Genomic DNA, 16,673 nt, shown 5'->3' with positions numbered 1-16,673 from the left:
GTGAAATATTGGAAACTCAGTCCTAAGAACCTGGACGCTGTGCATCAAGAAGTTCAACAACCTCATATTTGTGGTTAGTGGTCAGTGAATGAGTCTTCAAATGCTATTCACTACCAACTGGAGCACCAGCCTGAAAAATTGATTAATCTAAGTAGCCTCTTTACTAACCATAAACAATCTCTACCAATCAGCATTCATAGCTCATGTTATATGTTGCACTACACCTTCATACGTTTGTCACTTCTGTAAGCCTCACATTCATTTCTCATAGCTTGCATACCCTTTCAATTATCTGAATGATTGCTCAAGACAATGACGAATTCTCCTCTCACTTTCAGAACAACATGGTGCACTTGTGGAGCCAGCATGTGAAAACCACAGGATTTACAGGGTGGTGCTAAGTGAATGTTATATCTAGTGGAAATATCTAGAGAGTCTCTGCTGGCCGTTGATGGAGTAACAGCTATTTGCTGCTGCTCTCACTGTATCTAACCTTTTCAACCCGACTTGAAATTCTTCCTTTTCACCCTTGGTAGTAAATTTAAACATGATTTTATTTTACTATGAATATAAGGGGTGCTAAGGTCATGAAAACCACTAAGGAAGATGTTCCTCCTGTAACTTTAGAAGCTATTTTCGAGCAGTTTCAACAAATTAATGCCAAACTTGATTCTTTTCAAAGAAGACTGGAAGATCATGAAGGACGAATTGAAGTGAACGAAGCCTCTCTTTCGGTTTTGGATGGGAAAATCGATGATTTACAGAACCTTTATGAAAAACAAGCCAAAGACAACGAAAGATTAAAGCTGAAGATTATTGACTTAGAAAACAGGAGCAGAAGATCCAATCTTCGTATTCTAGGATTACCAGAGAAGACTGAAGGTAATCAACCAATGGAATTTTTTTGCAAAGTTTTTGGCTCAATTATTCCCTGGTATTCTAGAATCTTTGCCTAAGATTGATCAAGCACACAGAATACCTTTTTTTCAAACCTCCTATGCAAGTTAAACCCAGATCAATTATCATCTCTCTCCATGATTTTCAAACTAAGGAGCTTCTAAGTCAGGAGGCACGTCATCGAGGGATGATTAATTTCCAAGACTATCAAATTAGAATCACTGAAGATTACTCACCAGAGATTATGAAGGAATGGGTTAAATTCAAAAAGGTTATGCCGGATCTGTATCAGAAAGGGTACAAGCCGTCACTTCGATTCCCGGCAAGAGTCAGGATCATACTTAAAAATGGCTCGCAAAAATGGTTTCGATCCTTGGAAGAAGCCCAGAGTTTTCTGGAAACTCCTACTGAATGATTTCACATTTCTCATTATGAACACTTTCTGTTTTCTATTTTTTTTCTTTCGGGTTTTTTTTCTAGTAACCACTTACTAATTTTTGGGATGATTATGTTTCTTTTTGATTCTTTTCTGTTTTGTTCTTTTTTTTGAATTTTTTTTTTGTAATATAGTTTGAAATAAGAAAAAAACAACATTTTAAGTTGCATTGAACCAAGAACACTTGTTTTTACATTGTTTAATTTTGGTTTCATTGTTTATCTCATTGCTATGTCTGGGTTGGAACTTTATTAACCTTGAAGTTAATTAGCAGAGATAATTTGGGGTTATGCTATCTGTAGGTAGCTGCCAGCTGCTTCTAAGCTGGTTTCTTTTCTTTGGGTGTTGGGAGGGGGGTGGGGGGTTTTCTTGGGAAGTTGTTTTGGGCTGTCAACCAAATCTGCTGCCTAGTTACTTTATTTGTAATTCTACTGTAGTACTTTTTGCCATTTTTTTTCAATGGTTTGCTCATCATTCTTTTTTTTTACCTACATTCAAATAATATTATAATGGATCGAGTTATTAATTTACTTAGTTTTAATGTGAAAGGCATAAATTATCCTTTAAAGCAAAAAAAGATTTTTGCCTATATTAAAAAACTTAAAGCCTCTATTATCTTTTTACAAGAAACTCATATTCGCAATTGTGACATTTCATGTTTTTTTAATCAATGGAATGGGCTCCAATTTCATTCTTCTTTTCAAGCTAAATCTAGAGGCGTTTCAATTTTTATAGATAGGACAGTTTCATTTGACCAACATAAGGTCATAACTGATACTAATGGTCGTTTCGTTATAATATCAGGGAAAATAAATAATAGACTAATGGTATTGGCTAATATTTATGCTCCAAATACAGATGACCCAGGATTTTTTTGAATTTTTTTGTCATTTCTACCAGATTTGAACTTTTATTGGTCTTGGGGGTAGACTTTAATCTCTGGTTAGATCCCAAATTAGATAGGTCATCTACTAAATTAGCGGTTCCTAATAAATCAGCTTTACTTCTTCAATCATTTTTAATGAAAACTGGAATTATTGACGCCTGGCATTTTTGGCATCTAGAGGATAAGGAATATTCCTTTTTCTCTCATGTTCACCATACATATTCCAGGATTGATTACTTTTTTATTGATAACCAAATGATTTCATCAGTTTGATCCTGTGACTATAAAGAGATTGCTCTTTCAGATCATGCTCCTGTGCTTCTTTCCTTAAATATCCCTGGGCTCCCTCAGACAAATAGATTTTGGCGTTTTAACCTAATTTTGTTATCTGATAAAAAGTTTTTCCAATTTATGGAGAAACAAATTACTCTTTTTTTAAAAGAGAAGTCATCAGAAGAGATTTCTAGTCTTATTGTTTGGGATACTTTCAAAGCCTTTATTACAGGTCAAATTATTTCTTATATGACAAGCATTAGGAAAAAAGCTGACAGAGAAAGAGCTGATCTAGTTGATCAATTGAAACTATTAGATCAAAAATATGCTTTGGATCCAGATCCGGCTTTATATAAAAGGCGAGTTGAAATTAAAACTAAATATGATCTTCTTTTAACTTATCCAATTGAAAGTCAACTTTTAAAAGATAAAAGTCAATTTTACATTCACGGAGATAAAACAGGTAAATTACTGGCTAACCAATTAAAAATTTCCAGAGCCAGACGACAAATTAAAGAAATTTCAAAAGCCAATGGTGAGAGGACAACTGATCTTTTAGAAATAAATGATACTTTTAGAGAATTCTATTCTAAACTTTACAGTTCTAATTTTCCTAAAGATAATACCGTAATGGATAATTTCTTTGACAAATTAAATATTCCTACACTTTCCATTGAAAATCGAAAACAGTTGGATCAATCTATTGCATACAAGGAAATCGCCGAGGCTGTGCGATCTTTACATTCTGGAAAGACTCCGGGTCCGGATGGATTTCCCGGAGAATTCTATAAGGCCTTTTCCTCTTTACTTATACCTCATTTATGTGCTGTCTTTTCGGATTCTTTTAAATTGGGTAGACTACCATAATCTTTTTATGAAGCTTCTATTTCACTTATTCTTAAGAAAAATAAGAACTCAACAGAATGCACTTCGTATAGACCAATTTCGCTACTTGATGTTAAAATTTCATCTTAAGTTCTAGCTCGTAGATTGGAAAATATTTTACCTTCAATTATATCCGATGATCAGACTGGTTTTATTAAAAATCGATATTCTCATTTTAATATTCATCGTTTATTGAATATCATTTATTCTCCCTCTAAAGAAATATCGGAATGTGCGCTATCTTTAGATGCTGAGAAGGCCTTTGATCGGATTGAATGGAATTACTTATTTAAAACTTTAGAGAAATTTAATTTTGGGCCTGATTTTATCCAATGGATTAAATTACTTTATTTATCCCCTTCTGCTTGAATTCTTACTAATTTTCTAAATTCTAAACCTTTTAAACTTCAACGTAGAACCAGACAGGGATGTTCTTTGAGCCCTTTGCTCTTTGATTTGGCCTTAGAACCTTTAACTATTTCTTTCCGAGAATCTAGAGATATCTTTGGTATCTCCAGAAGAGGTATTAACCATAAAGTTTCCCTATATGCTGATGATTTATTACACTTTATATCTAATGTTGAAGCCTCGTTACCTCCTATGCTTTCTTTACTTTCTCGCTTTAGTCATTTTTCAGGCTACAAATTGAACTTATACAAGAGTAAATGTTTTCCTCTGAATAATTTGGTACCTTTTGATATTAATATTCCTTTTAAAATTGTAAGAAATCATTTTACCTATTTGGGAGTGTCAATTACTAAAAATTATAAGCATTTATTTAAAGAAAATTTTTTTACCTTATTACGCTATGTGAAAAGGGTTTTATCAAGTTGGTCTCCCCTTTCTATATCATTGATTGGCCGAATTAATGTTATTAAAATGAATATTTTACCCAAATTTATATATCTATTTCAGGCTTTACCTGTTTTTATTCCTAAACCTTTCTTTGACTCTCTTGAGTCAATTATATCTTCTTACATATGGAATAATAAACATCCTAGATTAAATAAAGTTCACCTTCAGAAGGCTAAAAAGAATGGAGGTTTAGCATTACCTAATTTTAGATTTTATTACTGGGCAGTCAATATACGAAATCTTACGTTTTGGTTATATTACATTAATCGAGAGGCTTGTCCAGTATGAGCCTCTTTGGAAATTAACTCTGTTAAAAAATTTCTATTATTTCTCTGCTTGGTTCTCCACTTCCTTTATCATTAATTAAACTAACAGATAATTTAGTAGTTAAACGTGCCTTGAGGATTTGGTTACAATTTAGAAAATATTTTGGTTTATTGAGTTTTTCTTTGTCCAGTCCCATTTTCTCTAATTACTTTCTTAAACCTTCTATGACTGATGTAGTTTTTAAAGAGTGGGACAAATTAGGTATTACTTGTTTTCAAGATCTGTTTGTTGGAGGAAATCTTTCTTCGTTTGAACAATTGTCTACCAAGTATAATTTACCAAAAACTCATTTTTTTAGATATTTACAAATTAGAGTTTTTCTTCGATCTCAATTACATTCTTTTCCTTTCTGTCCCGATAAGAATTTATTAGATGTAATTTTTAAATTGGAACCCTTTCAGGATGGCTCAATATCTAATATTTCTGACAGATTATTAGGAATGAGTAAGGTGCCACTAGATAAAATTAAAAACACTTGGGAACAAGATTTGCAGATGTCAATTTCCAAAGAAACTTGGAATGAAATTTTCAAGTTGCTTAATACTTCATCATTATGTGCTCGTCACTCTCTCCTTCAATTTAAAGTGGTCCATAGAGCTGACTTATCTAAAGATAAACTATCCCGTTTTTATTCTGATATATCTCCTTACTGTGATAAATGCAATAACGGAGTGGCTTCCTTAATTCACACGTTTTGGACTTGTCAGAGTCTTAAAAAATATTGGACAGAGGTCTTTCATACTTTTTCTGTACTTTTTAAAATAAATTTTAAAATTAATCCTTTGACTGCACTATTTGGGATTGTTGGAGAAAAAGATATAATTTTGAAGGCTTCTGATTTACATATTCTGGCTTTTATTTCTCTTATAGCCAGGAGAGCAATATTGCTTAAATGCTAGGAAGCTACTCCACCTACGCATGTTCAATGGTTACGGGATGTTATGTCATACTTGAATCTAGAGAAGATTCGCTGTTCAGTTTTTGAATCTAACCTAGACTTTCAAACCCTGTGGGGACCCTTTTTGAATTATTTTCAAAAACTCTGATTTGGGGACTAAAATGCAGATATTGGCTGACACGGTTACGTTTTTTTAAGGTTTTTCCTTGCTGTTTCTTCTATCTAACAGCTTCGGGTTTTGGTAGTGGGGGTAGATTTTTTTTGTAACAAAATATTTCAATTTTTTCTTTCCTTATTAACTAACTACTATATGTGATTATTGATTTAGAGTACTGTAATCCTAAGTACGACTTAATACAATGTATTCAGTAGTATTTTTACTTTCTTTTTTGATGCATGTACTCTGTATTTTTTTCATGGATTTAATAAAAATATTGTGAACAAATATCTAGAACTGGAAGCATAGTTTCAGAATAAGGGGACCCCTTTGAAGATGGAGGTGAGAATTCTCTACCTCAAAAGCTGTGGAGGTGGAGTTATTGAATATATTCAAGGCAGTGATTGACAGACATTAAAATTGCAAGGGAGTCAAGGGGTATGTCGAGAGAGCAGGGAAGTAGGGTGGAGGCCAAGATGGGATCAATCATGAATGACAGAGCAGGCTTAAGGGGCTAAATGGCCTGTTCCTGCTATTTCTTATGTTCTTAAGAATTATGGGGAAAAGGCAGGAAAGAGGATTTGAGGCCAAGATCAGCTCAGCCATGACCTTATTGAATGGTGGATCAGGTATGAGGGGCCCTATGGCCATACCTGATGCTATTTCTTATGATTTTACTGGTATTACAATCCAAATGAATCCTTCGTAAGTAGCACTGGCTAAAAGGGATTGTCTCCTTCATTCCTCCCACTTCCTCCTACTTGCCAATATAGCACCCATCTATGTTGGAGCTCCAAAGACTCTCATTGTATGCCAACTGTTTTAATTTCTCATCAATGTGCTCATTTAACAAAGAACAATAAATAACATGTTAAACCCTGAAAAACCCAAATCAAAAGCCATGACTTTGTTTCTTTGCACAATCTGATTACCTTTTAGAATAAGCATCAGCAAATCATTCTCTAACAAAATGGCAAATATTAATCCCCAAAAGTAAAGGGTAAATTCAGAACTGACAGTTCCTTTAAAGACTTGCAAACATAAATTAGAATTGATCAAAACACTCCCATGTTAATTATGTAACTGTGGGGGCCAAAGAGACTACAGCTCAAGATGTTGAATCACTTGGATTTCATTACATGTCAAAAATAGAATAATGTTCTTTAATTTAACTCAAGAAGTAACAATTTCTTGATTGTCTTGTTTCCAGCTCAGAAATGATCCAAGCAAGCTGACATTAGTCTCCTGGCGAAAAGCAGCAGTAATGCTGTTACCAGCTGAATAAATAAAGTCTTGTAACGTCATCTAACTGTGGACACCAATATACTGTCAGTGCCAGAGAACAAATAATAAATGCTATTTTCAGAATTGTAATGATAAACAGTTCATGTCCATGCATATATATGTGCGCATGTATATAGTCAGAGTGCATCCTTGTGTGCCCAGAGTGTGTGTATATACATGGACATGTGGTATTAAGTCTGTGCAGCTGAGCCTTGTCCTAAATCATCTTGGATCTCCTTATCATTGGACCAAGACCTCACTCTGTCAAGACCATATGATAGTTGGTGTGCAAACACTACCCCACATTAAAAGAATTCACACAGAGGTATCTTACACTCCTAAGAACTGGAGTGGAAGCAAGTCATCCTTGAGCTGAAGAAGAAAGTAAGGATTCATATCATTAATTTGTGTCAGGGTAGATGAATTCCTTTCTGCTGGATGCTGCAGATTCTGAAATGCTGTCATGGGAGAGGGTGTTTTCAGGGTAAAATTCTAGCACGCACTTAACAATCAGTTGTTCCAACCCTGACACATTTAAGAATGCAGTCATAATCAAGGCTTCTAGCCAAGTGAAGGAGGGCAGCAAACCAGAGTTTTATTGCCTATTTGGTTAGTCTGTACCAGAAACTACAAGTTGTACAGGTAGAACTTTGCCCACTGGAAGTGCATTCATTTTTATTTGATCCCAACTAACTTTAGAAAGAAGCTCAGATGGTTCCCAGAGAGCACCTCTGAACCTTTTGATCTTAAGTCTTCCTATGACTATAATTATGATTTAGTGTATGCACTGCCCTTGCAAAGGACCAAGAGGTGACTGCTTCAAGATCAATCTATATCAGTTGCTCTTGCGCATTGGGTGATTTTATTCCATTGAGAATACTAGGTGTCAATATAGTAATTGATAGTGAAGCCACAGCAGCTTTATAAGTTGCATGCCTTGGTGTGAGCTTGATCTCATTGATAAGATTGTCCTCACAAACTGCATAATTTATAATGATCCTTCAGCACACTGTGGAATCAGCGTTGCATTGAGATCCATATATTTTACTTTGGAGAGATATCAAAACTGAGTCACCTAGTACTTGTTTACAATCACTCTGTGCTATTTAAAAGTTCTTCAGATGGCCTGATTAGCAATCAGCACTCATTTCCCACCATTAACCATAAATAGATTGGCTTGTTTTCCATTTATCATTTTCTGTTCTGTTTTTGGACTGCCATGCACACAACCTCCACATTCTTCTATTTAACAACAATGACTATGCTTTAAGGCTATATATATGGAGCAGGAAATCTCCCTGTTCACCTCCAATGTAGAATTTCAAAAAATGCTTGTACTTCATCAGATAGGGCTTAAGAAACAAAGATAAATATATAAACCCTCAATATCACCACCTAAGAATATGCAAAGAGAAAATAACCAGAAAACAGTAATTTAAAATCAGCAAATATCATCAAGCATATTCAAATATGCTCCTTCATTCAAAAACTGATAAATATTTGAATCAAACTGGCAGGTCAGATAATAAAGACAAAATTGAAACTTCTTACTGGAAAGCTAGAGCCATTTTATATTCTGCACATCTATGCTCTTGTAAAGAATGACAACAAAATCTAGTCAAGAGCAGGAAGTGGCTATTGGGTGGTCAGTGAGCAAGGCTTATGCAGCACCCACCCAAGGAAGTTGAGTCTATAGCACAGGAACAGGACATTCAGTTAGTACTGCAATTTATATATCACTTGCCCTCAGTGGGCCTGTGCCATTTTCATGGCACATAAATTAAACTAAAGCTGTTGGCATAAAGCATGCACTGAGGATCCATGCATTCCTAATTCCCATCTCACCCCTGCCACGACCCAATATGCAGCTCACAGTCATAAATTCCAGTGGTATTAGCCACAGGCCAAACAGAAATGATAATATATTTGGTATTCACTTTTTAAATCATGGAACAAGAACCCTATGATCATTTTAATGGCAGCTAATAATCATAGAAAATAGAGTCATGATGAACTTAACCATAGCTTCATCAGCAATATCAGTTTGCAACCATTGTTGCATATTTTAAAAAAAATGTTTACATGGCTCCATAAGCAGATATTTAATAGAGAAAAGAAAAAAAAATCTTTCTTTCTTATTTATTGGTTTACTGCCCATCCCATATTGCTTGAGAAGGTGATGGTGGACCATATTCTTGAACCACTTCAGTCCTTCTGTGAAGGCATTTCCAAGGTACCAGTGGGGAGAGAGTTCCAAGATTTAGACCTGGCAACAATAAAGGATGGCTGATAAACTTTCAAGCCAGGATGGTATGCAACTTGGAAGGCAAAACACAGCTGGCGGTGTCCCTTTGTGCCTGAAGCCCTTGTACTTGGCAGTAGAGGTGTGGGTTTGGAAAGGTGTTGCCTGGGCAAGAAACTGCAGTGCTTTTTGTAAACAGTACACACATGGTGGATGAAATACTACAAGTTGCTGACAAGGATCCCAGTCGGGGCCAGTTTACTTACCCCATGATCGACTCTTAACTGTCCTTTAAAATGGACTAGCAAAACAGAGTTCAAGTGGAGAGGCAGCAAATAATAAACTGGACATCAATGCTCTTATCCTGTGAATGAATAGATAAAGGACCTAAAACTTCTTTGCCTGATAAATGTTTTAAAGCAATCCTGGCAGGAGTGTTGTGGTGAATTCTATTAGACATGTAATAAGGTGCTACCTACCTGTCCAATGCAATGACTGTAAAGCTGAGAACAGTGACCGAACAGAAGACTTTGTGCAGGAATTTGATAATTTTGCAGAAAAGCAGGGTATAAATCCACCAGCAGCAGTGAGGACTGGCACTCAGGATGATATCGAAAGGCACGCAAACAACACTTGCACAGATTCCAGCGCAGGCCAGGTTTTTGATGAAACGATTTGTGACCGACTTGAATACTGTTGTGTGGCATGTTGACCACAATACCATTAGATTCCCTGCATCAAAATTGAATGACAGAATTGTGAGAAACATGGAAGAATGAAATGCTGCAGAGGCCTTATAATGTTTTATTTAGAACTCACATTCTTTTTAACATTGTGCTTTAAGACATGGACATGCAAAGCAAGAATGATTAATTTTATATGTTTAACAGAAATGATAAAACAATTGAATAGATGTTACACAGAGATATACATAGCTTCTTTAAACTTCTATTTGGTTCTGTCATCCTAATGTTCTCCCCTGCTCTCCTGAAACTACCAACTAATGCAGTTTTCACACATTCCAATTTTCATCTAATGTTCATCATAACTCTTCCTTTGATGTCAGTGAGTTTTATTTCACTACTTGACCAGGGTCATAGCCACGATTAACCCTCAGAAACAGGCTGAGGGAGAATAATCAGCATTCAATTGTTTATAGCATCTTAAACACAGGATCGTGAAAATGACTTGTCACTTTCCTCTCTTCCCCAGTTTTAAAAAAGGATCTTTGATCTGAAGCATTAACAGTTCTTTTTCCATAGATTCAGCCTGGCCTGCTGAGTGTTTCCAGCATTTTAGGTTATTATGTCATATTACTAACCTGACTACTGCTTGAGTTAAGCTGACTCAAGACAAAACCAGAACTTACAGCTGAATGACATGATTTATATGGGGTAGGAGCATGAGAGGGGTTTCTTTGAGCCAACAAATCGTGAGGAAAGTTGCCTGAAATTTCTTGTAAAACAAATGTGTAATTTGGTTTTTAAGAGGCTCAAGCATTAACAAAAAAATCAGCTCTTGTTCAGTTTCCATGTTAGCTCTTTCAGTGGCTATGTTTTGCTTTTGTGAGCAAACGTTGTTTCAGGTTGGCTGAAACTTTCTTTAGCTGACCCCAATAAATAATCAAGGTTTAAGAAGAAAAGCTGTAAGGTATTGGATGACCATGCCCAAATAAACTTTGAACATTAAATTATCCCTATAGGTGCTGGTATATGATTCTGTCAAGGCTGAATTAACAAAACAATTTCAGCCAGACTCCAGATTGCAAAATTAGTTCCTTGAGATTTTTTTCTGTGTTCTTTATTCATTTGTCAAATGTAGGAATTCCCAATTACCCTATGAGAGTGATGGCGAACCACCTTACTGAATAACCACATGGTTTGTGAAGGTACTCCCATTGTGTGATCCAGAATTTTAACCCAGTGACAATGACTAGCTATACATTTCCAAGTCTGAATGGCATGTTATTTTAAAGGGATCTTGCAGGTGGTAGTGTCTTCATGTGTTTGTTCTTCTTGTTCTGAGTGTAGCGACTGTGGATTTGGAAGGTGGGCATGATATTGAAGAAGCCTTGAGAAGTTCCTGCAGTGTATGTTGTGATTGGTACACATTGCAACTAATTTGATGGAGGGACTGGATGCCTAATGTGGCTAATGGAATGCCAGTCAAAAGGAAAGCTTTGTCCTACATGGTGTTGAGTGTTGAAGCTGCATTCATCCAGGCAAGTAGAGGATATTCCATTGTACTCCTTATTTGCCTCATGGGTAGTTGAAAGGCTTTGTGAAGTTGGAAGGCACATCAGACCCCAAAGACTACCTGTCCTCAACTTGCCCTTGAGGCCAGAACACTTGTGTGCCTCGTACAATTAAATTTCTAATGCGTAGTAACCCCAGGATATAGCTGATATGATATTTTGGGATTGAAATTCCATTTAATGTCCAGAAGAACTGGCTGGATTCTCTTTAGATATGGATGTCATTTACCCCTTATCATACTAAGTCTGAAAACTGTTCATGTTTTGCTACCTGTGGGAATGAATTGCATCACCATCAATGAAGTTTTGCATTTTAATGCAGTCATCAATGGATATCCTCAGTTCTGAGCCTAAGGAAAACATTGATTCCCATCATATGCAACTACTGATTATTGCAATGCTGATTAACTCAAAATTTAGACATTAATTCCATTTGTTTGTTTACAAAACCTTAATGTGGCAATTTAATTTCACAGTCCCATGAACTCTGGTTGATCTTATCAAGGTCAAAGTTGTTCTAATGCTTTAATGGCCAACATCATATTTTCCTTAATCACTTAGGGTTTCAACTTTCATTTTGTATTCCTTTTCTGAGCATTCTGAATACAAGTTCTATTTAAACACAAATGAAAAGAGAGAATCCTGAAAAATATTCAGTCAGCATTGGTGGAGAAAGAAATACATAAAATTTCAGAATGACAACCTTTTATTAGCATACAGTAGTAAGCATTAGATGTATGATAGGGAAGCTTTTGTTGAGAATCTGATTAAAGATGAATCATGTGCACCAGTTAACAGATAAATATTTCCAATAATATATTATCCCATCACTGCTATAAACAAATATTTAGTTTGAGGCACATTATATCAGGAAGACGTCATTCAATCAGAGAACCAGCAGGGAAGGAGGCTATTCATCCCATCAAGTCCATGATAATTGTATACAAAATCAATTCAGCCAATTGTACTCCTTCATACTGCACCCATTGCCCTACATTTTTCCAAGTGTTTGTTCATGTAACCATATTTATCTACTGAAATGAATTTGATACACACAATATGTTGTATAGTAGTTCTTAAAAAGCAATATTATCCCACCACTTATTTGTATTTGCGCAGAAGCATATATGGAGCATATTCTTCTTGTTAACTTTTTTGAATATTTCTAATTAAAATTAAGATGGTTTGCTAAGTGTTCCAAACTAATAAATAATGTATGCATAATAACAGAGAGACCTGCAAACTACTTGAGAATTAACCACAATATGATAGTTAGATTACATAAGTAATTTATTATCATATTCATTGTTCTGAAATTTATAATTATCTGTCTTTAAACAAGATTACAGGCTTGAGGTCATCTCATTTGTTTTATTTTTCTTTAGATAATAGATGAGCTACAAAAATTGAGGGGATACTTTTATTCTGGATCACTTGTAAGCTTTTAGGCTGCCTGCCAAAAAGCAGGTGCTGATAGTATCAATCACCTTAGCACCAATCACCAATCATATGATAACATCTGCATTTCAGGGTTGACAATTGTGTGCCTGCCAGCACAAATATATTGAGTAATAATATCTGTGATCGTTGAAAAATTACATAGAGTCATGGAGTCATAGAGTGATACAGCATGGAAACAGGCCCTTCGGCCCAACTGGTCCACGCCAACCACAGCATCCTCCCTGTTAGTCCCAGTTGCCCGCATTCAGCAAATAACTCTCCAAGCCCCTCCCCTCCTTGTACCTTTCCAAATGCCTCTTAAATGTTGCAATTGTATCCACCTTGACCACTTCCTCTGGCAGCTCATTCCAGGTACTCACTACACTCTGTGTAAAGAAGTTACCTCTCAGGTCTCTTAAATCTCGCCCCTCTTATCTTGTGTCTGTTTCCTCTAGTTGGACTCCCCAACCCTGGGGAAAGGACTATGACTGTCCACCTTATCCATACCCTTCATAATTTTATAAACTTCTGAGGTCACCGTTCATTCTCCTACGCCCCAAGGAATAAAGATCCAGCATGGCCAAGCCCTCCCTATAACTCAGGCCCTCTAGTCCAGGCAGCATCCTTGTAAATCTCTTCTGCACCCTCTCCAGCTTGACAATGTGTTTCCTATAACAGGGTGGCCAAAACTGTACACAATACTCCAAGTTCAGTCTTACCAATGACATATAACTGCAACATAATGTCCCTACTCCTAAACTCGATTCCCTGACTGATGAAGACCAGCATGCTAAACGCCTTCTTCACCACCTTGTCTATTTGCGTAGCCACTTTCAGCGAACTATGCACTTGTATTCCCAGGTCCCTCTGTTCCACAACACTTGTCAGTGCCCTGCCATTCACTGCATAAGTCCTCCACTGGTTTGGATGTCCAAAATGCATCACCTCACAATTATCTAAGTTGAAATCCATTTGCCATTCCTCAGCCCATCTCCCTAAATAACCAAGATCTCTTTGCAATTCATTGTAACCTGCTTCACTATCAACAAGACCCCCTAATTTAGCATCATCAGCAAACTTGCTAATCGTGCCATGTACATTCATATCCAAATCATTTACATACATAATGAATAACAGAGGTCCCAACAGTGACCCCGGGGCACCCCAGTAGTCACAGGCCTCCAGTCAGAGAGTCGACCTTCAACCATCACCCTCCAATTCATATCATCGAGCCAATTCTGAATCCACCTCACTAGCTACCCCTGAATCCCATGTGACCTAACCTTCCAGATCAGTCAACTATGCAGAACCTTGTCAAAGGTCTTACTAAAGTCCATAGAGGCAACATGACTAAAAAATATTAATTAGAATTACAATTACAGCTATTTTGTTTTACAGTTAGCACAGCATGACGCACAGGGTTGAAAGTTAAAAAGGGTCCAGAAATTTAAAAAAGTAATAAATTTTCAACAAGAGGCAACATGGATTTTGTGACTCTTTTACTTATTAACATTTAAATTTCAGCATACTGTTCATAGGCTGAGGTAAAGTTTTGGAAAAATCAGTTGCTGTCTGTGAAATTGTATTTATCAATCTATAAAAGAAAACAACATTTCATTTCAGGGGAGACACAAGAGACTGCAGACGCTGGAATCTGGAGCAACAAGCAATGTGCTGGAGGAACTCAGTGGGTCATGCAGTGTCTGTGGGAGGAAAGAAATTATTGACGTTTCAGGTCGAAATCCTGCATCAGGACTGAGAGTGGAGAGGTAAGACGGCCAGCATAAAGAGGAGAAGGAGAGTGGCAAGAAAGGATTCCGAGGTGACTGGTGGACAGAGGAGGGGTGTAAGATGACAGGCAGGTAATGCCAGGTAGGGGAGGTGAGTGGGGGTGGAGTTGGACGACTGTGGCAGGTGAATGACAGATGGAGGCAGACAGAAAGAGAGAGGAAAAAGAGAAAAACAGATAGAGCAAGGTGGGGGGAGGGGAGTGTGAAGATGGGAGACAGCTGCTGGAGGGAGATCAGCAGGAACACAAAGCGCTACCAGAGCTGGGTTCGGATAAGTAAAGGAGGCGAGAATGGGAACCACTGGGGAAAGGTGAATGGCGGATGGAACCAGATGGGGGGGTGGGGGGAAACCTATGTGTGCTGGGTAGATGCACCTAGGAGGCAGAAGGGGACGAAGATGGGTGAAGGGGGGCTGGGGGAGGGGGAGGGTGGGAAAGTAGACAAAAATGGGAAGACCGATCAGAAGTGGAGGGGGAAGGGTGGTGGAAAGGGGGGGTGGGTTATCTAAAATTGGAAAACTCAATATACATGCCATTGGGTTGTAGATTACCCAGGTGGAATACAAGGTGTTGCTCCTCCGGTTTGTGTTGGGCTTCATCCTGGCAGTAGAGAAGGCCAAGGATGGACAGGTCAGTGTGGGAATGGTCTGCAACTGGGAGTTCGGGATGGCCACTGTGGACTGAGTGGAGGTGTTCTGCAAAACAGTTGCTAAGTCTTTGCTTGGTCTCACCAATGTGGAGGAGCCCACATCGGGAGAACCGAAGGCAGTAGACAAGGTTGGAGGAGTTGCACATGAACCTTTGCCTCACCTGGAAGGACTGTTTAGGTCCCTGGACGGTAGCAAGAAAGGAGGTGCAAGGATGCGTTACATCTACTGCGAGGCCAGGGGAAAGGCAAGGGAGGGATGGGTGCAGAGGGATGAGCAGACCAGGGAGTCAGGGAGGGAGTGGTCCCTGCAAAAGGCGGAACGGGGTTGGGAGGAGAAGATGTGGCTGGTGGTGGGATCTTGTTGCAGCTGGTGGAAATGATGAAGATTGATATGCCGGATGCAGAGGCTCATAGGATGAAAGGTAAGGACCAGGGGGACTCTATCTCTGTTCTGTCTGGAAGGAGGCGGGATGAGAGTAGAAGTATGAGAAACAGAAGAGATACAAGGTTGCGCTCCATCAACCACAGCAGAAGGGAAGCCATGTTTCTTGAAAAAGGACATTTCAGTTTTCCTGGAACAGTAAGCCTCATCTTGAGAGCAGATGCAGTGGAGAAGGAGAAACTGGGAGAAAGGAGTGGCATCCTTACAAGAGACAGAGTGGGAAGAGATGTAGTCTAAGTAGCTGTGGGAGTCGGTGGGTTTATAATAAGTATCAGTGGATAGTTTGTCCCCTGAGATGGAGATAGAGAGATCTAGGAAAGGGAGAGAAATGTTAGAAATGGCCCACGTGAATTTTAGAGCAGGGTGGAAGTTGGTGGCGAAGGTGATAAAATTGATGAGTTCTGCATGGGTGCAGGAAGCAGCACCAAAGCAGCATCAATGTAGCAGAGAAAGAATTGGAAATGGTACCGGAGAAGATTTGAAACAGGGGCTGTTCCATGTAGCCAACAGGCATAGCTGGCACCCATGGCTACACCTTTGATTTGTCAAAAGCGAGAGGAGTCAATAGAGAACTTGTTTAAGGTAAGAACAAGTTCAGCCAGGTAAATGAGAGTGTTGGTGGAGGGGAACTGGTTGGATCTTTGTAGTAGGATGAAAAGGAGGGCTTTTAGACCTTCCTGATGGAGGATGGGAGGTGTAGAAAGACTGGACATCTATGGTGAAGATGGGACAGTGGGGACTGGGATTCAGAAGCTGTCCAAATGGTGGAGGGTATGCGAGGTGTCCCAGACGTAGGTGGGAAGGGACTGGACAAGGGGAGACAGGATGGAGTCGAGGTATGAAGAGATAAGTTTGGTGGGGCAAGAGCAGGCAGAGACAATGGGCCTACCAGGACAGTCCTGTTTGTGTATGTTGGGTAAGAGCGGGGTTGAGGAACTATCAGGTTAGAGGCAGTGGAG

General features: G+C 38.1%; 1 protein-coding gene across 1 annotated transcript in view; it reads right to left on the bottom strand.

Annotated features, from left to right (window-relative positions):
* The window catches only part of gpr176 (G protein-coupled receptor 176), a 36,116-nt gene that overhangs the window by 10,843 nt on the left and 8,600 nt on the right, over positions 1-16,673 (bottom strand). Inside the window, exon 2 of the mRNA XM_052010220.1 lies at positions 9,620-9,872. Coding sequence (XP_051866180.1) covers positions 9,620-9,872 — 253 coding nt within the window. The remainder of the gene's footprint in view (positions 1-9,619; positions 9,873-16,673) is intronic.

The sequence above is a fragment of the Pristis pectinata genome, chromosome 1 (genome assembly GCF_009764475.1).
Source record: "Pristis pectinata isolate sPriPec2 chromosome 1, sPriPec2.1.pri, whole genome shotgun sequence".
Lineage (NCBI taxonomy): Eukaryota > Metazoa > Chordata > Chondrichthyes > Rhinopristiformes > Pristidae > Pristis > Pristis pectinata.
Note: the sequence above shows the minus strand (reverse complement) of the source record. Positions and strands in the feature narration are given on the sequence as shown.